General features: G+C 48.9%; 6 protein-coding genes across 6 annotated transcripts; 3 read left to right on the top strand and 3 right to left on the bottom strand.

Moving 5' to 3' along the window:
• Window positions 1-1,203: 1,203 nt before the first annotated feature.
• Window positions 1,204-4,207, top strand: CCOS01_13425 (OPT oligopeptide transporter; the record flags this gene model as incomplete). The annotated part of the gene is made up of 13 exons (XM_060461571.1): window positions 1,204-1,538; window positions 1,591-1,796; window positions 1,860-1,933; window positions 1,983-2,019; window positions 2,071-2,195; window positions 2,248-2,496; window positions 2,544-2,661; window positions 2,728-2,828; window positions 2,881-2,996; window positions 3,051-3,086; window positions 3,158-3,354; window positions 3,416-3,525; window positions 3,581-4,207. The coding sequence occupies 13 exons, from the start codon at window positions 1,204-1,206 to the stop codon at window positions 4,205-4,207; spliced, it is 2,331 nt and encodes a 776-aa protein (XP_060307999.1).
• Window positions 4,208-4,409: 202 nt separating this feature from the next.
• Window positions 4,410-6,053, bottom strand: CCOS01_13424 (heterokaryon incompatibility protein; the record flags this gene model as incomplete). Its single annotated transcript, XM_060461570.1, has 1 exon — window positions 4,410-6,053. One exon carries the CDS (start codon window positions 6,051-6,053, stop codon window positions 4,410-4,412), a length of 1,644 nt encoding a protein of 547 aa, XP_060307998.1.
• A 1,237-nt stretch (window positions 6,054-7,290) lies between these two features.
• On the top strand, window positions 7,291-9,402 carry CCOS01_13423 (uncharacterized protein; the record flags this gene model as incomplete). Its single annotated transcript, XM_060461569.1, has 2 exons — window positions 7,291-8,159; window positions 8,223-9,402. The coding sequence occupies 2 exons, from the start codon at window positions 7,291-7,293 to the stop codon at window positions 9,400-9,402; spliced, it is 2,049 nt and encodes a 682-aa protein (XP_060307997.1).
• Window positions 9,403-13,591: 4,189 nt separating this feature from the next.
• CCOS01_13422 (uncharacterized protein) lies at window positions 13,592-13,985 on the top strand (the record flags this gene model as incomplete). The annotated part of the gene is made up of 3 exons (XM_060461568.1): window positions 13,592-13,660; window positions 13,713-13,874; window positions 13,932-13,985. 3 exons carry the CDS (start codon window positions 13,592-13,594, stop codon window positions 13,983-13,985), a joined length of 285 nt encoding a protein of 94 aa, XP_060307996.1.
• A 1,633-nt stretch (window positions 13,986-15,618) lies between these two features.
• On the bottom strand, window positions 15,619-17,124 carry CCOS01_13421 (pectin lyase; the record flags this gene model as incomplete). Its single annotated transcript, XM_060461567.1, has 2 exons — window positions 15,619-16,542; window positions 16,600-17,124. The coding sequence occupies 2 exons, from the start codon at window positions 17,122-17,124 to the stop codon at window positions 15,619-15,621; spliced, it is 1,449 nt and encodes a 482-aa protein (XP_060307995.1).
• A 3,695-nt stretch (window positions 17,125-20,819) lies between these two features.
• CCOS01_13420 (2OG-Fe(II)oxygenase superfamily protein) lies at window positions 20,820-22,197 on the bottom strand (the record flags this gene model as incomplete). The annotated part of the gene is made up of 4 exons (XM_060461566.1): window positions 20,820-20,912; window positions 21,051-21,349; window positions 21,414-21,737; window positions 21,831-22,197. 4 exons carry the CDS (start codon window positions 22,195-22,197, stop codon window positions 20,820-20,822), a joined length of 1,083 nt encoding a protein of 360 aa, XP_060307994.1.
• Between the last annotated feature and the right edge of the window lie 809 nt (window positions 22,198-23,006).

The raw sequence follows: 23,006 nt of genomic DNA, 5'->3' as shown, positions 1-23,006 counted from the left end.
AGATATTCCTGCCGCAAGACAATGATCCTTCGAGGCGTGGCCTCGCTACCATAGATGGAACATTTGAAGAGACTTAGTTCTGAGTTACACAGACCTCTATCGATTTTGAGCAATGGGGTATGGTCGCTATACATCTCGGAGCAATACTCGACCACAGGTTTTTGGCTACAACATCGCTTCTCCCCAACTGTAGCTGGACTTTTAGGCTTTGATATAGGACTATGCCCTCAATCATATCGAAGCACGAGATTATGGGGCAAGCTGCCGGCAGATATTTGCAGGCAGGAGTGGGATTAAGCTATCTAATAGCTATCTTCTTCGCCATTGTTCGCAACGTCTCAGTAGATCACGTTACATTGAAGATGCATTAGACGCTATCGGATCTCGTCCGATGGTCTCACTTGACAAGCTATCTTCGCGTTGCAAAGGTCGTTCCAACAGCAGGTGATGAAGAAAAGATATCTAACCGCAGAGCTACAGCAAGACTATCCCATGCGCCAAGGGCGGGAGACCGGGCGTACTGCCTCGAAAGTCAGAACTGCCCGCGCTACCACGTCTTCAAGGTTATGTTCTCAGTGGCTGCATATGTCTGCGATGCGTTCTTATCAAACCTGAGGAGGAGGTGTCGGGTCTCCTCCGCTTCCACTGGTCGATCTCGACATACCCCACCTGCATTGCGCCTTGATAACGCGATCAGATAATGCAGGCCTCGCATGCAGCATCAACATCTTTCATCCATTCCTCTTATTCCCGATGCCGGTCGGTAGAATCACTAGGGTGTATTAGCCGACGCTAGACCACCTGCAACCAACATCACCTCCAACGTCTGCTGGGATTAGTTTGTACCCTTGTGGCAAGTAGCATGCTCAAGGGAATCACTGGTCTAGAAGGTACCGTTTCGAGTTTTGGAGGATATTAGTCCTCCGTGTAGTCTATCCCGAATTTAGATTAACCTCGAATAAGACTTGGGAAACTTCCAATAAAAGGCGTCGATAAGCTATTCCCGACTGGAAGAGGGTTTGCATTACCGAGGTGGCAACGCAACAACGCTGTTCGCAAGCACATCACGAAGATCCGCAATTGCATGCTGCTCCCTCCCTGTGAACAATCGGCGGGGGTTTGATCGCTTTACTTATACTTGTCGCAAGCGTCACATTGCGAACCCTACTTACATTTCGAGTTCCGTGATACTAGCATCTAACCATGTCTCAACAACGTGACGAAAAGGATAATACCACTCTGAACGACTCAAAAGAGTCAACCAACCCGAAGGTTGTTGTTGATTCTGTTTTCGAGACGTCGGAAAAGGTATTTCTTGGAGGTATCGACGATGGCTCAGACGGACCCAAGAGAGGGTTCACCGAAGACTCAGAGCCTGAGTACGACTTCAAATCTGAAGAGTTCGTTAATATCCCAGAGCTTGTACGCAACGTTGTCGGATTCGAAGACGACCCCACTTTGCCAGTGCTCACCTTCCGCGCAATCCTTCTTTCTGCGATCTTTTGCACAACCGGAAGTATTGTTTCGCAGCTTTCATAGTAAAGTGCCCATCTTTGTTATGCAGCCTAGTGTGTTACTGATAACAAACAGTTTTCGAACTACAACAGCTCCATTCCCTGTATTCTTCGTCATTTTAGCCTCTGCTCCGCTTGGTCGGCTATTGGCACGTATTCTACCTGCTTATACGGTGCCCCTCGGACGCTTTTCCTTCTCCCTCAACCCTGGGCCATTCTCCATCAAAGAACATGCAATTATCGGTATTGCTGCCAACGCGGGCAGTCAAGGCCAGTGGGCAAGTACGTTACTTATGGCGAATTCCGCCGCGCCCTCCTCCAGCTCCAACTAATATCAATGAATAGCTTACCTGCCAACCAATGCAGCACTGTATTACGGCATCACAATGAATCCAGCTGTTGCACTCTTTTTTGGATGGGTGAGATTGAACGATCATGACTTGAAGTTTGAACACTAAGAGCAATCAGGGTGCCTCTCTACTGGGGTTTTCATTCGCCGCAATGGGTAAGACCAAATCACCCTGTGCTGTTGATGATACTCTCTGACAAGCCAAAGTTCGGAAGATTCTGATTGATGATCCCGAATTCATCTTCCCTTTGTCTCTTCAACAGGTCACATTGTATAGGAGCATGCAAGGGAAGTCTGAGTTACACAAAAGCGTTTCCCAGAAACAGATGAGAGTGAGTAAAGAATCGTCAGCCAATCCTGGACCATGTTAACAATATCATCAAGGTGTTCTGGTGGATTCTATTGGGCACATTTCTCTGGCAATTTCTCCCCGAGTACCTTTTTCCTTTCGTCGCTGCTCTTGCTCCTCTATGCTGGTTCGCGAGTCGAAATCACACTGTCAATTTCCTCGGCGCCGGCCGTGGAGGGATTGGGCTCCTCAACATCACGCTCAATTGGTCTAACATCACCTCCACCGTCATTACTTATCCTTACAGTGTTCAAGTGACTATCTTCGTTGGCTTTGTTATCACAGTAGGTTCTGTGCCTCTTTGAAATGTTCTGTACTTACTATTCACAAGACATGGATTTTGATTCCCGTTGCTTACTTTGGCAACTTATGGGGGTCTCCTACGTACGACATTATGTCGAATGGTGTGTTCCAAAAGAACGGCTCCTCTTATCCATTTGAATCTTTAAGTAAGGCAGCAATCAATTGAGAGTCATGTGAACGATTCGTTGTGAGTGCTGACAGCTAGGATCTAGTCTACACGGACTCGAGCGGTGTTCAGCATGTCAATGAAACAGCTTACCACGAGGTTGGTCTGGCATACTCTGGGGCTCAGTACACATGGGAAATCTTCATGGTGAGTGACCTTTCGAGTATTGTTTGCATACAAAACTGTTAATCCAACAAAGTGGTACGCATCGTACATTTCCTCCTTTGTTTGGTGTGGCCTATTCCTGGGCCCCAAAGTAGTCAAGATCTGGAAAGCAAGAAAAGCAGAGGGAGAGTATCATCAAGATAGATTGAGGTTGGTTAATCATGTCCAGATGCTTGGAGCTATTTGCTGACTTTAATTATTTAGTCGTATCATCCAACAGTATCCGAGCCTCACTCTCTGGTAAGTTCATATCCCTCGGGACTCTCCACGCAAGATATCCAGTAAAACTTTGGCTAAACACCATCAATAAGGGAATGGGTTTTGTTGACAATTATTCCCATTGGCATTTTGCTCGTTATTGTCGCCACAAAGTCTGTTTGGATGCCGACTTGGACATACTTCGTCGCTCTGGGTTTTGGCGGCGCTGCTATGCTGCCCATGAGCCTGGTTTATGCGATGTCTGGATATTCGATCAAGGTTGGGTTCTTCAATGAACTTATCTACGGCTGTTAGTCCAAGGATATTATAACATGGTGTGTCAAGGCACATATGGCTGACGGCGGCTATAGACATGATCGACGCGAAGGGCTCGTCGCGCCATCCCCTTGGCCAGCTAGCCTATCGCATTATTTCTGGCAACGTCTGGTACGATGCTCGTATTGTTCTAGAAGACCAAAAGGTAAGTGTTCTTCTCAATAACTACTTGATCAAAGGGACGCTAACACGAAACCTAGATTGGGCACTACCTCCATCTTCCTCCACGAGACGTGATTGGGGTCCAAATCATCGCAAATATGATAGCTCTCCCTATCAACTACGGCGTCATGCGTTGGGTCATTGCGTCCAAATTTGACTACGTGAGCGGTCGAGTCGCGGATCCTCAAGGACAATGGACTGGCCAAGAGTTCAAGAGCTACAATACCGCCGGTATCCAGTATGCACTTGTCGGGCCAAAGAAGCTCTTCGCATCCTCCTTCTTCAAGCCTGTACTCTACGGCTTCCCTGCTGGCGCGATAGCACCGATCATTATCTGGCTTCTTCACAAGAAGTTTCCAAAAGCCCGTTTCGACCTTTGGAACTCCACGATCTTCTTTGCTAGCGCGGCAACTTTCCACGGAAATCTTAGCACTGGGCCCTTTACAACTTTCCTTGTCGGGACCTTCTTCAACTTCTACCTCTACCGTTATCGTCGCACTTTCTGGAACAAATGGGCATATATCAGTGGCGCAGCTTTGGACACTGGCTTCAATGCTAACCTCTTGTTCATCTTCATTTTCCTTGGTACAACCGGAGCAGTAATGGCGCACTGGTGGGGAAATAATGCGGAAAATATTGAGAGGTGCTTTGCCTTAAAGGGCTAGTTCAAAGGCACAGAAAGAAAGACTTGATACTCAAGACTCTATGAAGCTACAGCAAAAGCAATCAGGTCTTACCCTCGGCCTCAACTGGAGATCCGGCTCGGGAATGCAAACACCTCAAGCAAGGAGGACACCATAATTGAAGCTGAATAAGGTACCAAATACGCGTAATGAACTGGGATAAAATCTGAAGTTCATTCCTTATCTAGCTTATTCGGATTTCTGTCAGTTCGCAGCCATTGACACCCACTGCCGTCTTCATCTCCCCACACATGAGGCCATCCACAAAGCACTGTGAAATGACTTGCCATTGGCCATTGTTCTGTCGCATGACAATGGGCGCTGAGCAGCCCGGTATAATAAATATCGAGTCTCCCTTCCGAATTTGCTGAAGAATTGCGGTGCCAAAAAGCCCCTTTACTGTGGTGAAGACCGGATATACGATTCCAATATGCTTGTCAAGTGATTCCAAGAAAGGCTTAGGGTCCACGCAATCTCCAACATCTTGCACCCGTGGGAAGAAGGACTTGAATCGCCGACCCCAAGGTTGGAAATTGTCATTGACCTGCTTGCGAAACTGTGTCAAGTCGTTGAGATTGGCGTGTTTGAGAACTTTGCCCCATCCACGCTTTTCCAGCGCCAGGATGTCTGGGTCGTCGGGGCTCAGGCTCTCAAGCCAAGGAATATCGAGAATCGTTGTTCCTGAATCGCAATTGTAGGTTGCAGCTCGATGAAGGGTCCGTACGATTGCCGCCTTGGGATCGTTCGGCATCTTAACAGATGCTGGCTGAACGGCATCTTGCCAGACACCGAGACCACCGTGTTTCCAACCCAAGAAAGGAGCCAAGCCTTCGACCACATCAACGAGATAGCCGCTAGTGGTGAGAAACTTCCCGTCATTTTCCACCCTGAACTTGGCTTTCTGTCCCCAACTGGCATTACAGTCTGTTCCCCAGAGATAAGGATCCCATGGAGATGTCAAATCTGGCACCCAGGAAGGAAGCTTCAGAGTAGATTCCGTCGTCCCAGTCAGCACTATGTCGAAAGATTCGAAGCCAGTGATAAGCGCGCTGGCAAAATCCGAGAACACATCTTCTACCTTCTTCGTATAGTCCGGCTCGATCAATTTGGCCACATATTCCGGTATCATCCCCATTAATCCGTACAGACGATCTCTCAAGTCGAGTGAGCCTGCCATCCTCCCAATCATCAAGAGCAGTCCAAGGTCGTCTTGATCTTGCCTACGCTCTTCATTGGTCTGAGCTCGACCGCGGCGAACACGCTCTTGAGACGCATTTACTAACTCCACCAACTTCAAGATTCGCCACACTTTCTCACGAGCCCTTACAGCGCCATGGATGTTCGTGACACCTTGGAGAAAGTTATGAAACGGCACCAAGCCCATGCGGAACGTCCCGAAAAGAATAGAAGGGTTGAAGGGACCCAGGCATTTCTCCTGAATTACCCAAATCCGAGACCAGTATGTCTTCTTGACAACTACATCGATGGCCCTGCGTATGGTTTCTTTCTTCTCTGGGTCCGTCATTGCTACTTCCAACACCTCAGATGCTGCAGCTTTGTCTTGTGACTTGACTATCAGTTCGTGGAGCTGAGCCATGTCGGAAATAGAGTCGTTGGGTATGTCGCCTAGCCAGATGGAGACAATGAGCGCTCTTCCATAGATTTGACGCATGCGCTTCACTTGACGATTGCGCTCGGCCAGGTCCCTCTGGTTGATGCAGATTGCATCGGCCCAGACTTTCAGACCATCAATATAATCTGGATCTGAGGACAAGGCTCGCAGAGCTGCCTCTAAGCTTTGACCGACAAGCACAACCTGGCCATTCATGATGATCGGCACTTTCACAGTCTGGTCCCCCCAAGTGTAGCTCAGGGCTCCGTAGTCACCCCATGAAAATCGATGATAGCGATGATGCGCACGTGGCCTCTCGAACGGTGAGCTTACTCTTGTCGGGCTCAATGACCGATATCGCTCATTCGAGAACCGTCGCCATCGCTCATCGCTGTTTCTCCGAGACAGCTGCGGCGTTTGTGACGACCAAGCTCTATAGTCTGGCAGATGTGCGTCGAGTGAAACGTGTTCAATCGTACAATGGACAAGGCCATGCCATTCAGGTGGCTCATCCCGAAGCTTGGCAAGAGGTGGTCGTTCAATTGTCTGTAGGTTGAGGACCCGGATCTCGTTCCGATCTTCGTTGAGCGGGTAGTAACTGAATGTGGTAGTTTCTGTTGATCTCTGAGTTGCCATTGTGAGAGAAACAGAGCTGGCCACTACGCATCCTTCACTTGCCCCAGACGCGGTCTTTGCGGTATTTAGCCTTGGCTCGCGTTACCGGGGGACACGATTAGATGTGATTTGTTGATTCGCTCCCCAGATCAAGTGCCATGCTTACGACACTGCCCAGTGTGAAGAAGTCTGACATTCGGCACAGCCCCATCGAAGAACAATGAGGGGCTATCTCGCAACACAATTGGTTCGAATGGGAAAGAACAATGCAATAGTAAGCCCATTTGGGTCACGACCTTGTACATAACAAAACCTTGGGTAGATAGCCGTCCGCAACTCCAGCAATGTCGATTCAATGCAAGACTACTGGGGCTCATTCATCAAAACACAACAAAGGGTGATTATTGTGCTAAATTGAGGCTTTTCTGCCTATCCTGGTCCGAGCGTAGCTCTATTTTGTGTTTACCTAACATCACCGTTTTCTTTTTTTTTTTTTTTTTTTCGTTGCATATCGTTCAATGCATTTCTGCCATCCCTTTATCCAGCTGGAGTAGTCAATCCAACAGGCCGCTTGAAACCGATAATGCTTGTAGTTTCTACCTTGGTCGTCCCAAAATAATTGTCAATAGTGGAAGGATCAAGGAGGCTTGAAGGCAAGGATGCTGATGGTGAGATTCAATGTAGGAGCTAGTCCTAAGTAAGCAAGCTGGATGGATGATGGTTAAACCACCCCGTTTACCCCTCACTCCTTACTAGGATATATTGCGCTCTTACTCTGAACCATGGTTCGGCGTGTGCTATTCAATTGCTACAACGGCCTGTGCTCGATCAAACAACAATGGCCGAGGACGGTGCTGGTATGTCGCTGTGCAGTACCTGCTTAGCTATCGACCTACTCAACATCCCTGCATACCCAGATAAATACATCCTGAATAAAGGATCTATTTTTCGACCCACCTTGAGTTTGCTGCAACTTTGGGGTTCTTGGAGAGAAGAAGAGGTGTCACAATTTGGCGTTCAATTCCACCGAACTTTCGAAGACCTGTTGGACGCCTCAAAAGAATGCGCTATCTGCGCCGCGGTTCTTCACGGCGCTCACATCTTTAAGAGCTGGTTTACCGAATTGAGCCAGCAAGATAAGAAAGATGAACACATCAGCAAGTACCTTGAGGACGGATCAGTTTGGGACATGCGACTTGTCAAATACTCCCAGGACACAGAAAACATCCTGGTCATATCATTCGACGCTGAACACAATTCCATCCGCCTGATCAGTGCTTTCAGACTGTGCGTTTCAGATGACAGCGATCCATTGAGCGCTTCGATCACTGGACGGTGCTTGAGGAAGAACCCAACAGTTGACTCAATGACCGACCAAGTTGCGAAATGGTTGAGAGACTGCGACCGAGAGCATATTCAACTCAGGTGCTGTGTAGGCGAGAGGTGCTTGCCGACGAGGGTTCTCGATGTGGGCATCGATGACAAGCAAACCTACATCAAGTTATACGAGGCTCGGGATGCATGCGGGAAATACGCCGCTTTGAGTTACATGTGGGGTCAAGGAAAAGATCATTTCAGGACCACCATGGCGAGCCTTGAGGAACACAAGGAGGGCATCATTACTGCGACTATGCCCCAGACATTCCAAGATGCTGTCACCATGACGCGCAAATTGGGAATACGCTACCTCTGGATTGATGCGCTCTGGTCAGTGCTTTTCAGTCTACAATAATGCCATTATCTAGAACACAATGAGCTGACATCTCACAGCATCGTTCAAGACGATATCGCAGACTGGAGCAGGGAAGCTTCCACGATGGGCGATGTTTACTCGAATGCTTACATCGTGTTTTCTGTCTTGAAATCAAGTGATAATGGTGTAGGCTTCTTGGGTCCGCCCGAAACACCCCCCTATGCAAGTTGTACATCCACTGCTGCCGGTATGACTGCCACTCTCTATGTTTGCGCAATACCTCGCACGCAGGCTTGCTACCTCAGTAGCGAGGACTATGTGTGGGATGAGCCTCTCTCGAAGAGAGGCTGGACTCTGCAGGAGCGTTGGCTTGCGCCGCGTCTTGTCCATTTCGGTTCACAGCAGATGTCGTTTGAGTGCAACGCGTACTTTTTGTGCCAAGATGGAACGAAATTCTCAGGGCGCTACAGCGACGCCAGAAAAGACTGGGACACCGTCGAGGAAGACGAGCGCGCCCTACGAGCTTCTACCGAGTGGACAGAGCTTGTGACCGAGTATTCTTTACGGAAACTTACCCGTGGCACGGACAAGCTTCCCGCTATATCAGGTATCGCGAGAATGATTGCAGGTCAGATCAACGATCAGTACGTCGCTGGACTTTGGCGCAAGGCGATGATTGAAGGATTGTCATGGGAGTGCACTGAACCTGATCAAGCTGCCACGCATTACCAAGCACCATCTTGGTCTTGGGCATCTCTCAATGGGCCAATTTCGCAGCAGAGCTTCGGCAACTTAATGGGCGATAATGGTCTTGAGGTGACGATTGCGAGCCTCTCGAGGGTTCTGGATTGTGTAATTACACCAAAAGGCGAGGACCCATACGGCGAAGTTCTTACCGGCTCTTTAAAGATGGAAGGATTATTCAAGACCATAGGTCCTGTGGACTGTCACACAGAGACGAAGGTGAAGTTACACCTGAAGGGTATTCCCGGAGCTGTCTCCGAAATGAAGTTTGATACCACAGAAAGCGCAAGGGAGGCGTCGAATGCAACACTCAGCTGGTTTATGCTGTTTCAGATGACCCAAATGCACGAGAAGCCTGGGGCCAAGCTCCACATGCATCAAGAAGGTATCGTCATTATACCCACGAGCAATGGCTCGTACCGACGCCTTGGAAAACTACGTATAGATTATGCTACCTGGGGAGACAATAAGCTGGGAATCAACTTTGAGACGCGGAACGTGGTTATAGTATGACACCCATTTCTCACTGAGTAGAGACGGACCACATGCTCTTATGTCACAAATGGATTTTCAAGTAGTAGTCTCTACATATCGTATATGATAAGCGAGCTGGTCACTTCCTTAACCCACCTTCAAGTTCAATTTTGCTCCGAATTCCTTGCTGTCGTGATGGCTTCAACCTTCCAAGGCCTCACCGTACGTCACGTGACCTCGGTTACATAATCACCGAGATTCACCTCACTTGCACCCTCTATTTCAGAGCGAGCTTCGTGCCTATTTCCTACTTCCAATAGACAACCGTCCTCTTTCACCTACGTCGATGCTCCTATGGTGACTATACGACACTTGCTTCAAGATGCTGATATCCCTCTTAAAGTCTGATCGATAACTCACTCTACAGAGAACTTCAAGTCCTAACGTTGACCAGGGCCGTATTGAGCCTTCTACTATAAAGAATCTTCGGCTAGTTCGGCCTTCGCACTCGATAGCCCTGCCGGTGTTATTTCTGTTGGCTTCATCTCTGCCTCCATTTGTCTGTTGAATGAAACATTACGTAGCCTCTTAGCCTCAGCGGATGTAAGCTTGAGCTATGAATAGATCAGTAATCGCAGACATATCGTCATTATCGTGACCGACGGCTTACGAAGATCTTATCACCAGCCACATGGATTACCAATGCAAGTCACAATACCATACTAAGCGACGTACCCGCGGCGACAGCAGCCTCAGTAGCAGATAGAGACTTCGAATTGGCATGTATCACGGCTTGTTAACTCGGACTTATGCCGGGGAAGTACGTCGTATAGTCTGGATAGAGTTCGATAGTCTGGTTTGTATCGCCGATTATGGATAGGATCTGGTCGTAAGGTTGCGCGGCATAGTACGTGCCAATTTTGCTGATGATAGCCGTAGCCGAGATCATAATGATTCGGACTTTGATGATAGATTCTGCCTTTTAACCTAAAATAATGAGAGGTTTTCAATTTTTTAGAGGGTAAGGTGGAATGTTGAGCTGATGTGGAACCATGCTCGAAGCATCCATGCCCTGTGTAGGCCGATTCGGAGTCTCTTGGTCTTGGCGTATGCGGCCACAAGAACCCCGATGAAATGAATGCTGAGAAGCCCGACAGCTGCCTGAATGTCAAGTCCACCTATGAAAGAGCCTCTCGCTATCATCAAGGCGCCAATAATGCCCAGTAGCGAGAGTAACAAAATGATGTATCTATTCAATCAATGGCCTGGGGTTATTGTATGTTGAATAACTGGTAGAAATTGGAAATATGCTAAAAACCCGATAGGAAAAATTGCGCCGAAATGGATGAGTAGCCCAGCCTTTTGGTAGCCGTACTGGTACGCAAAGTACTCTCTAGGGGTAGAGCCGTTATGAAAGACGTTCAAGTTAAGGTACTGGAAACGAGCAAGAGTGAATCCGATCAGGACGCCGGCGAATACAAAGAATAGGATGATATTGTAGCCCTTATAGAAGCTAAGAGGGTTATAGACTTTGCAGGCTACTGCCACGAATCCTTTGGGCGATAGGCGCGGTGGTTGAGTTATGTTGAGATTCTAGAAGACGGGGAGTTTGTTAATGTAGTCGATAGTAAGTGCTAGATCTAAGGAAACACGTGAAATTCGATCGGAAGCGGAACGGTAATAAATAGAAATCTAGTTTGATCGTTATATTATTGCGGATAGTGTTTGAGGAAAGAAGAGATCTGCCGTACAAAATAGTATAGGGAAAACCCATCCTTCAAGTAACAGCCACCCGGTCAACCAAATGAAGCAATTCGTTCTACAAGGGAGTCGATTTGCCCGATGCTGTCTTAAGTACGATGATGTGAAAGCTATATTCGCTGGTTATGCGTTGTGCTAGAAGCTGCGATGGGAGTCTAACCTCATGAGTACTGACATACAAGGTACAGAAATTTGGACGCCTTCCTTGGAGGTGCTAGCACTCTATGTCAGGACGTTAGCAAAGATCTTTTTTGTAGCCATTCTTAGATTTAAAATAAGCCCGAATATATGGCTAATTTTGTGAAATAGGTGATAGGCAATGGTTTTCATCTTTGCACGGATCTCTGCTCTGATCGTCCGGATGCCACTGGCTATGCGTAAACAGGCAATTAGAGCCATTACTAGATGTTAGAAGGCGCCGTCTCGGTAATTCTTGGATTCTCAAATCTCGAGAATGTGAACAAGAAAGGGTTCTTCTCGAGGCCTCAGGGCCGCGTCGCTACAATACGAGGATTCAACTTCGCAGCACTAGGACAGGGTAACGATGACCGCCTGGAGCGCGTCGGACATGACGCCCAGAATCAGTATAGCTTCAATCATGGCCAACTAATAGATGATGTGCTTGGCCTGATTCGTCTTCGGAAACGCCGACCGGCCGTCCATCAATGCTGAACCCTAATACGCACTCGTTTGCGAAACCTGAAGACCTAGACACACGACTCGCTATAACTAGCACAGAATGACCATCCTCGGCCGGAACCCCTGTTATAGTAGCTCATGTCTGTTGGGATGCCCGGCTGGGCTGGGGGTTGGATCTGTCTATCCGTCCAATCTCTGAGCCTTCTGGCCCATTCGCGATCATGGAGGGCAAAAGGCTGCAAATGTACGTGTCGGAAGGAGGCTACGCAACATGGGCCGAGTGTCAGGTATTGATCGTTACCATGCCGAGCCTCCTGGGATGACCAACAAGCCACTTGTCGGGCTTATGAAGCTTTTCTGCCCTATTAGGCCGAAGGGTCACTCTAAGAGATGGCGTTGGCGGCCATTGGGCACAGGTCAATGGTCATGCGCCGTGATGTCTTCGGAACGGGTAGCTAAGGCGCAAACCTGCGCGTCTTGTTTCGTTGCTTGTGCGTGTGTTAACATTGCGCCTTTTTGATTGAGAGGCAAGGTCGTGAACGAGAGATGACCACATGGGCCCCAGGTAGCTTAGCTCGATGCGTAAAAAACAATGTTGTATCTCAAGGCAGCAGAAAGTGCTACGAACAACAACGCTTTTGGTAGGCATATCAAGTGGTAAATGCGACAAGCTCAGTCACTGTGTGCCATGTTGCCGGCAGACAGCATGGTTATCGCCAGCCTCTTAGATTGAGGTTCGTAGTAAATTATGTGGGGAGTTGGGATTCATTGCTTTCAGAACAGTTCATCTAAGAATATCCCCTAGCGAGTCATGTGACTTTGATTCTGATTCATCATAGTTCTGGGGTTAAGTTTCCCCGGGCATTCTGTGATTCGGGTCCATCAGTATCAACAGGTTTCGTTGTCTCGGCTCAGCTCCAGTTCGGAAAATGCTCATCACAGCACGTACCACGGGTGAAAGAGGCCGGTCCGTCACTGAAACTACGGCACCAGATTAAGGGGTCTGTATGAAAGGATGTACAGCAGGGAAGTCTATGAGGATAGGTCGTCTTCAAAGTTTAATGATCTGTTCCAGATCTTTTCGCAGAACCTGGCGAGCACCCAAGCGCAGACAGAGGATGGCACTAAATATTTGGTCAAAGCAAATATGATCCTGCATCATAGCCACAAGATCCACCTCCCGTGGTACAAGCCCAGGAATGGCAGCGGAAATATCAGCTTTCGAATGCCCTGCTCCATGAAAAAGACGATTGTCAACGGGCATGATTTTCAAAATGTCTTTCCAGAATAGAAAAGACATTCCCCAAGCAGAAGCTGGATCTGTGAGTAAACCATTCTCTGAGCACCTACGGGGATAGGAGTAGTCTAAGTTTATGGATTAAGCCGATTCTTGCCCTGGGACATTTTCTAGTTGAACCGAATCCGAGTCTCTCTCCATTGAATTATGATCAGGATTAACAGCTTTCAGGATGTAGATAAAGTCTTGTTTGTATCCACAACTATAGCAGAATGTCTACCTGCCTTGGAGAATATTTCTAGCTCGTCGAGTCATCTAACGTCCTATACGGATGGACAAGGTTTCCGGAGTCGATGCCAAGGTTCTAATGACTCGGAAACCTTTCTTTCGTTACTGAATTGGAAATTTGTGCTGTGCCTCCTCTAGATTGTTACGAATGACCATTATAAAAGGTGGCGGCAATCGCTCATTCTTGTAAGCCTTCCTTTGCTCATACCTCACCCATTCGAACCTTTGAGACTCAAGCTTCACCACTTCCCTTATCTACCATTACAGCGGCAACAAATTGCAAAAGACTCTTCATCATTCAAAATGCAGTATTCCATCGCCATCAGCGCTATCCTTTCGGCCATGGCTATCCAAACTACTCTTGCTGCTACTGTATGTGTCCCATTACTATCCAATTGGTAGAACGGCAGCTCACGAATGACAGTGCGACGTCAAAGGCAAAAAGGAAAACTGTTGCTGGGGCAAGGGCAACGAATCCTGCCAGAATCAGAATCGGAACAACGAAATCTGGTGTAGCAAGGACAAGGCAAATTACTGCAGCAATGTCATGAAGCAGGGCACCAACACGCCCGTCTCCGCAACTTGTGTAAGCACATACATACAACTATCTTTCACTAGCGACATCGCTTACTGGATTCATTAGGATGCTGATTGCTGTGATACTATCACTGGCTTCGGAACGGGATGCCCCAAATAGATTCATCGGACTATCAAATCAGTTTTCGTGGCGGTCATCGCGAAATCCGTTGGCAAGGCATCTTGTCCTCTCAAGAAGGGTTGACGTTAAGATATCCACAAGTCATTTAGAGGAAATTTAGACATATACCCCCTCGCTCGCATGAGATGACTTTTCTGCAAGCTTTGCACTATATGAGAAGATACCAGGTTCTTACTGCTTCGATGGTGCCATAGGCACATAAGTTTTCGGACTTACACCCGTCGAGGGGCCTCACTTTAATCTGAACCAAATTACGGCATTATCAGTATTCTCGGTAAATAGCACACAGTTTGAAAATGTCAGGGTCAAAGGCTCAAAGGATATCTGTCATGAATTCAGGGGTGTTAGCACCTGCCAATGCTTGCACGGAGCTTAGGCGCCGTAGCTGCGCTGCATCTAGGGGGCACGGCAAAAAGTCACATCTCGTGTGTGTGGGTAAATACCAGTCCTTTTCTGTGGCTCTCGGGCGATACGCTGCAGACAACTCTGCAGTGACCGGACATGGCCTGCAGCTGGGCGAAACAAGTTGCAAGGTAGGCGAGCAGTATGCCTTGAACCCCGCATAATTGACACAGTTCGGAACTGAGGGCTCCGAAAACTTGTGCTATCCCTGACTATTTGCTCTATCGTGCGAGTTGGCAAGTGCGGTCCTAGCCGGTCCACGTTGCGCGCTTGTAGTTGGCGCTGCTTCGGGTGACACGCTCTGAGTAAGGTACCCTAAGACAATGATCTGCTCAAGCCGTCCCTTGTCTGCACCAAATGTCTGACCTTTTGACACGGGAAGGAAGACCACGTTCAAGTAGTGTTCAGCGTGGCTGTCAGCAGAGAGCCAGAAGCATCTAGGTTCCGAGGCGGTAATGAGCGACGCCCAACAGCGGCTTCCAAGCCACGCTCTGCTACATATTCCTGCGTGGATCTAGCGATTGCCACACCGCTCCTCGAGAAGTGTACTTGCTAGCTTTCAAACACTCGTCCGAGTCACCAACGGGTTGGCACTCTAGGAATGCGGGCAAAAGCGTGGTCACAACAACCACGAACGAAGCCGCCATGGCAGCGATCGGCAGGGAGCAATACGTTGCTTCGGTGGGCTAGGACGGCACGGGGAAGGATCAAAACGTCTCCTATTAGCTCACTTTCGTCATGTAATCAGCTTTGTTGCTGAAATGCTAGAGCTGTGTTCGCTGGCCTACCTCCTCAACTGCGTGCAACCGCATGCTGGTCAATGAAAGCCCGGCAGACTGTCAAGCTCTGTTCCTGTTGATTCATCCAACGAGATCTTCAAAGTTCACGCCCTGCTGCCGGTGGGCTCGTGCGGAGATGGCCAGACTTCTGCTAAGGTAGTCTGAGTGAGTCTCCGCGTTTCTCATGACAAGCCTGCAAAACATACAAATGGTGCTTGGCCTTACAATAATAGGTAGTCGATGGGGCAGAGCGAAGTGACGAGTTATCGGCAACGTGAAACGAGTTAGGTTAGGCAATTTGATGCATGTTCGTGACCGAACCGATCACTGAATAGAGGATGGCGATCAACATGATGTACAATTTTCGTTCCTATCTACAAAAGACCAAGTGGCTTAACAGAATATTTAGGCTGCATATCGAATGCGCTGAATTAAATACGACGGAGAGACTTCATGCTACGTCTGGCGGCGGAGCTGACACATTGAGAGTACCACTCATTCTGGATGACGCAGGAAGTTCCGGCGGCGCAAGTGGTGGCACCACGCCAGCCGCTGCCGCCGCACTGGCTCCAAGCCTGAGCAGTAACAGTCGACAAACTGGACTCCGCGGCGGCGGGCTCCTCAGTGGCGGTCTCTTTGGTAATAGTCTCGGAGGCAGCAAGGGTAGCCGCAGCAGCGTTGCTCTTGGTCGCAGTCTCAGTCTCAGTGGAGGCTTTTTCAGCGACAGCTGTGGAGGAGCCGACGTTGGCAGGTCCAGCACTGCCCTTGACCAGCGTGGAGACGCCGGTGGCAGCAACTGGTTTGACGAGATAATCCTTGAGCTTAGAGAAGGTAGACAGAGCAGTGGTCTCCTTGAGAGACTTCCATGTACCGCAGGAGGAATCAAGGCTGTTGACCTGGCACGCACGGCCGATAGAGGAGACACAAGAGCTGGCGGAAGAGGCGTCAGGGACGTTAAAGCTGTTAGAGTATAACTCGCCGTCGTAGGGAGTATCGACAGACTCAAAAGCATTACCCTCGATAAGGGAAACGGTGCCAGAGTAGAGTTCAAAAGCGTGGCCCTTCATGTCAGAAAACAGATTATTGGTCGCTTGGAAAGTTCCCTTCTCGCCGAGCTTAGGAGACCGGCCGGACACGTCGTGGAAGTAGTTGCGATCGAGGGTCATTTGGTCGCCGTTACCATTGAGCATCATGGTCCAGTAGTGGTTGCCGTTGCAGGAGGCAGAGGTAGTGGTGATACCGTCGAACTCATTATTGGAGATAGTAGCGCGGGAGCCGTCGTAGTGGCTGACGATGAACTGGCGGCCGATGAGAGAGATCTTGTTGTGATCGATCCAGACACCATCATTGCCTCCCTACCAAACTGTTAGCAACTAACATAGAACATTTTGAGAAATCTGCTGCTGCCTTACCTGAAGATCGATGGCATCACCTCCCCAAACAACACCAGGATTAAGGTTGGTGATAGTGATACCCTGGATGATGACGTTCTTGGCGTTCTTCTGAATGCGGAGTCCCTTACCAATGAGAACTCCCTTGCCGTTGGAGCCGATGATGCTCTTGTTACTTCCGACAACCAGAGGCTCGGTACCAGCAACGTCGTAGGTGACAGTAGCGACGACGTTGTCGCTAGTTCCGCAAGACAGGTCTCCAAGAAACAATTGTCCACCTTTCGCGGAGCTGCAGCTCTTACGGTCGCACCCAGCTCCTGAAGCCGACTTACCGGTAAAGTCGTACTCTTTGTCGATGACGATGGTGCGGGCGGTATTGTCGGAAAGCCATTCAGCCAACTCTTCAGCAGAGGATGGGGTAGCAGCGGAGGCGCTACCACCTCCAGTGACGCCAGTGGCAAAGCCGTAAGCCGCGCCGACAACTTTCTGAGCAGAGGTCGTGCTGGCGACAGCGGTGGCAAGGATGACAGATGCTGAGAAACGCATGATAGCGGTAGGGAGAATAGAAGAGAAACACTGGATGAAGTCAATAAAGGAAGGATGCGGTCACGCCGGCGCGAATTTCGGTCGAAGCTAAAGTTGACACCAAAAATGAAGGATTGGGATCATGACCCCGAGAACACTTGGGCAATCCATCGTGAATCTCCATCGTATTTCAATGAATTCAAACAGTGATAATCGGACAGAGTCCGATAAATTAAGGGGCATAGAGCCCAGAGCACAATTGATCCACCAAACATGGGGGATTATCTAGTGAGCCAAGTCGAAGAAAGAGAGACAATATCTGAATGTAATCAAAAATCCCGATGTCAAGTTTCCTACTCGCCATAGCTGGCAGCGCCCCCGTTCTAGCGCACAAGACCAATATATTCAGGATCCTCCCATTTGAGAGAGAGGAAAAAATAGACCAGCCTGGAACTCTCTGCTGCGGCCAGATTTCCCAATCCGTATGGACCAACGCAATCATGATTCCTTCTCGGGTGTTATCTCCGAGAGTAGGAGCCGTAGCATCAGCTTCAATGAAGTCGATACAAATTACTCTAACTCTGAAGCTTTTATCTAAGAAGGAGGGAGCTGCTCAACTCACAGGGACTCGTGAGCTATGGGCCCAGAAGCGAGAAGGTCAAATCATGGTGTTGCTGGTGGAGTATAGTACGGGGATAAAAACCCTACCGATGCAGGGGAAAGAAAAAGGGAGATGGAGCATATTGAGTTTGCCGTGGGTGACATGATGCCAAGGGGGCTGGTACCAAAGATGCTTTGGTACGTCTGCTGATTTCCATTGCAGTTGGCCTGTTGATAGCCCTGCCGTAATTATCCGTACAAAATATCTCACCTTCGACGGAGGCGGCGAAGTGGGGTTTAGCGGCATATTGAAGGCTCGGAAGTGTGATGTGCTGTGGATTCGTATGTTTGGCTGATTTATCTGGTAGAGACGAATTGGTGAGCTATTCTGAGGATGAATCATATGAGTAGAGAAAGACGCCGGAAAACAAAAGGCCCACAAAGCCAGCCTTCCGTATAACCGAACCAAACGGCGTGGCCATTCAGCGTGACGCAGCGGTTAGCACACCATAACTCGCAGGATGGTGAAGCAATGGAAGCGTTTCTAGCAGATGTACACAGCCTTTGCTGTGTTCCATTAAATTAGGTAAAGGTGTAGAAAAGACTTTTGGGGGGAATACAAAGTCAACGATACTTGGATGGACTTAAGCTTAACGGGTCACCTCAGCTTGGCTCCCATTATCACTATACGAGTGAATGAGACCGTAGATGTTAACGCACGCTGTTGGAACTGCGGCACAGCAGTACAGGTATCATCAGATCAAGAGTGAAGCGACATGCTCCAAAATCTGATGGAACTAGAGGGGCATGTTAGATGAAGACACAATCGTAAATGCAGCGGGGGATCAAGGTAGTGGGATAGAAGTCGTAGCACTGCTGCTGAAGAAGCGCGAGGTAAAAGTCAAGATCACACCCAAAACTACATCTGTCATGGCGGAAAATTTCAGACCAAATGAGTCTAACCAGCGGCTGTCACTCCAGTAGGACAGTGCTAGACCCCTGATACTCGCATTCACAATGATGAAGCGATCGTACTTCTTCCAACAATTGCCTTACCGCATGACGTTGCTCGTCACCTGTCAAATCACTCAAGCCAAAAGCCAGCTCCTAGCTGAACCTTCTTTCTCACCCATCGCGCACATAACGTGCCCAGGTCAAGACGCGTAACATCGCTCTACACAATCTTAACGTTATCCTGCTCCAACACCATCTCAGGCGCGTGGGGCATACCGCTAATGGTTTGAGCCCGCTGAACATGAATACGAATGCCGCCGACTCGTGCAGCTCATACCTGAGAAAGTACACAAGATCCACCCTTGCTAATTTAGACTCAAAGTAGGTCAAGGCGAGAAGGAGGCGCTTCGGGATCTAGGCAGCTATAAATTCAAGGTTCTTGCTCTACTCTTCAGGTGCCGCGCCGGGTTTCAGTAAGTAAACTCATCTTAACCTTAAGAATTCGTCACTAGCCAGTAGGAAAAGTTTCTTTCTGCTCTCTAACCAATAATTCTAGACATATCATTATGCTAGTCGGTCAGTCTACTAGCTGCTCACTCGGCCTTCTGGCTCGAGGCCAGGGAACATGCACCTGACACATCTTGAAGCAAGTGCTAAACGGACTAGTAAAAGCTGGCATGACAGCGCTGCCATGGTAAGTAGCAAGGTATCTCCATAGCTTTGCCAAAGAAAAGAACCGAACAAAAGAAAGTCCCGGCAGAGGTGAGGGAAAAGCCCAGTTGCACCGCTGTCTGGAAAAAAGGGATGAAATTGAGCAAGCTAATCTGAGAAGAAAATCCACCACTTCAAGTGGAACTTAGTGACATAGCCTTTATAAGAGCCCTGTAATCATTGCAGAACCATAGGGCACCCCTCGTGTAGTTTGTGCGGGTTGTCGAAGTCAAATCAAGTCTCAGGGGAGCGTGGGCGAGCTCTGCAGTTTGGCGTCGAAGCTTGAATCTTGAATGACAGCCAAGGCTTGGACAGGGAGAAATAAAAACTATGAACCGTAAACTGCAGTGTGAATCTTCTTCTTCGTCTGCCTATTGGCATATTCCTGTCTGTTTATTATTATTATGGGGATACGCGTTTTCGATCAGGCGGGACGCCTCCGATCGTTTCCATTCACCCTAGCCTGTTCTGAACTCAATATGCGACCCCGTGCTTATCTACTCCCTTGGTTCGCAATTTCCTCGTCGAATGCCACGACATCTTCTTTCGAGGAATGTCTAGCCCCTGTGATCGGCCAGGATTTGGAAGGCGTGAGTGCGACTGACAAACCGCATCAGGTATTAGGTAGCGTGGCTAGAAATGGGGGAGTTCTTCTTCGATCGCAAGAAATCCTTTGGCGGAACCCGGCCTTTACGCTCTACACCACGCAGTCCCTGTATGAAAGGGGTTGGGTTGCTCAATCGTCCTTTCGAAGCGGAATTTGAGAAAGGTGAAACGACACTGCGAGTCTCGTCGCCAGCGGTCCTTGTGCAACGTGCCTTTGAATGTTGGGCAGCGGTCACGCCACCGAGCACGAAGCTTAGTATATACACCGACCTAGGTTTGGGTCCTTATGGAAGATCCGATTGATCTCGGGCTGACTCTGGTAGTATGACGAAGGCCTGCAGATCATGCTTGGTTCAGGTAGCATTTCGGTATCAAGAAACAACCCGGCTATGTTGCGGCGCCGCAGCGCTTGCCCCTGTTGACACGTCATCGTCAGATAAGGATTCCATGGCATCATGATCAGAATTACCAATCCGAACGCGCCATGATACTATACAAACTATTCCGCTGATTTTGAATTCATTATTGCCTGAAGGGGGCATGAATCATGAAGTGTGCAGTCATTGTGTGCTTAGCATGGGAAGCTCTGCTGGGGTCCTCGTGTAAATCGACCACTGATCGTCCTGAAGAACAATTTTCACCAAGCAGCATGAGGGTAGTCAGATGAACAAGGCAAAGAACCTCACCTTTCCGAAAAGCATGGAATTCGAGGTCACAAAAGCTTCCATAGTTGTACTTTATATATTCGACCCCGCTGAATGGTCTGTGCCCAGCCAAGACTGGCTCCAACGTCCAAGTGAGGCATACAGAGAACCACCCGCCACTGTGAAAGCATTTCTGCTCATCTATACCGTGGTTGCCTCCTCCTTACGATACTTGGCGAAGTCTGGGACCGCTGACGCGATTCGGTGGAGAGAGGTCATGTTTTCCTTATACATCTGAGATTGAGAATAAGTAAATAATCACACAGTCAGAATACTTGGGGCAGTTCGCTCATATGATGGCGAAAATGACAAAGCCAGAAGCATATGCCGTCATTTCCAGGACGATTAAACATAAAGATAAGCTTAGCTCACCTGTCCAGCCGAGACCTGCCGGTTTCTGGCTACCTGGTCTCCGGTAAGCAGTTCCGGGATTGGTTTGATGACGGTCTCAAAGTTTGTTGAGAAAAAGAAGGGGATGGCGTATCGCTCTTGTCCAGTGTAGTTCATGACTCGGTGACGAGTCGAGATGTAGAGGTCGTTGGTGAAGGCTTGAAGCTGGTCACCGACGTTGACTATGAAGGTTCCGGGCTTAGGAGGAGCTGATATCCACTCCCCGGCTTTATTCGCGACCTCCAGAGCGCGGACGGGTCCTGGTGCAAGAATCGTGAAGACTAATGTCACAATCGTCAGCGCATCTTCTCCAACAACTTCATGTAGGAGGGCGTGTGAGCTGACATTCAGAATCGGTATGGGCATCCAGACCGCGGGCCGCGGCGCCTCGTTCTTGAGGCGGGTAATGGGCTAGGACGCTGGCGCAACCGGGGTGAGATGTATAGGAGGAAAAATAGTCCTCGTCTAGACCTAGTGACAGCGCGACAGACCTGGCCAACAGACGGCAAAAGGCCCGCAATTCTCGATAGTAAGTAGATAGCTGGTCCTCGAAGTCAGCGGGCTCCCGTGGCCATCGGTTGCGGCCCTTCATATACGGGTCGTCGCAAGCATCGTTGGGATCATCGTTCAGCTTCGAATCATGGCCCCATTCGAACGCCTCGTTCAGATCTTTATGCACACAAGTGAGCCAATGCAGACACTAAGGGTAGGTCACCTATCGACATGCTGATGGGACGCAGAGGGGTGGGAGGCCAGACTCACTTCCTCGTCCGTCCGGTCCAGGCTTCCCCGAACCCCCGATGGGAGTGTAGCCCCGGAAATTTGGACTATTATCGATGAATACTTCCATTTTCTGCTCAAATGGCAGCGCGAAAAAAGTCTCTGCCGCCTTGAACACGCCTTGAATAACATCGTCGTTAATGCCATGGTTTTGAATGTAGAAAAACCCGACTCGCACGCAAGCGTCCCTAATCTGGGCAGCAATCTTGCGTCTCTCATCGAAATGATCACTTCTAATACCGGCAACATCGATCACAGGTATCGTGTCGAAATCACCCGGTACTGCACGCCAGTCGTGGTCACGGTCCACGGCCGGCTCGTTATCGTTATCCCAGTCGTTGTAACCCATGGTTGAAAGATGGATTTAAAAGATTCACAACTTCGCAAATGGGGCTTTCTCAAGAAAACAATTAGTGTGCGTATTAGTTGAATAAAATACTTTATTTCCTCTGTGAAGTAGACATCCCCAAGGGCCCCTGTCGGGCTTGTCAATGGGGATCTGATCGGTGGATCGAGGATGGCAAGCGCCTCCGAAGGCATGGAGCGACGGTTCCTACTGCGGTGAAATTTGTGATGCCTGTTGAAGTCTACAGTATATCGAGCGGCATTTTGCTTGCTTATGCGGGCGCCATTTCAGCGCAGCCCCGCGTACCTTAGTTTACACTGGTGCTCCACTACTTTTACATCAGTAGGGCAATTCATAGCGAGGTGGTTCTCAGAGGCAGGACTCTCCGGCGACGTGCTCCTAGCCAAATGAATATCAGTCAGGATTCCAGAGACGCTAGCTTGATGGGAGGTGGCTTTTGAGGCAATTACAAAGGGCCAATTTACAGACTACGTAAACAAATTGCGATTGGCACGATTACAGCGGCGCCAATACAAAAGCACCTGTGAGAGAACAGACAGTCTCTACAGTATTTCTATTGTCGCAGTAAGAAGCCTTACGCATGCGCTTAGGTTATGCCTACAAGGCATAATGGAAAGCTCCATTGTGTAACTCTATGCACTAAATGATACACTGATTGGTGTTGAGGTATTATGGAATGGACAGCTCGGCTCATCTACAGCACATAGTCATTTGTGCTTGTTAAGGAAATTCTCAATGACCGGAGATTTGTTTGCCTTGGTATTGAGTTATGCTAGTGATCACTACCTGAA

This window comes from Colletotrichum costaricense, assembly GCF_030867565.1.
Source record: "Colletotrichum costaricense strain IMI 309622 chromosome Unknown Scaffold_17.1, whole genome shotgun sequence".
NCBI classification, from domain to species: Eukaryota; Fungi; Ascomycota; class Sordariomycetes; order Glomerellales; family Glomerellaceae; genus Colletotrichum; species Colletotrichum costaricense.
Note: the sequence above shows the minus strand (reverse complement) of the source record. Positions and strands in the feature narration are given on the sequence as shown.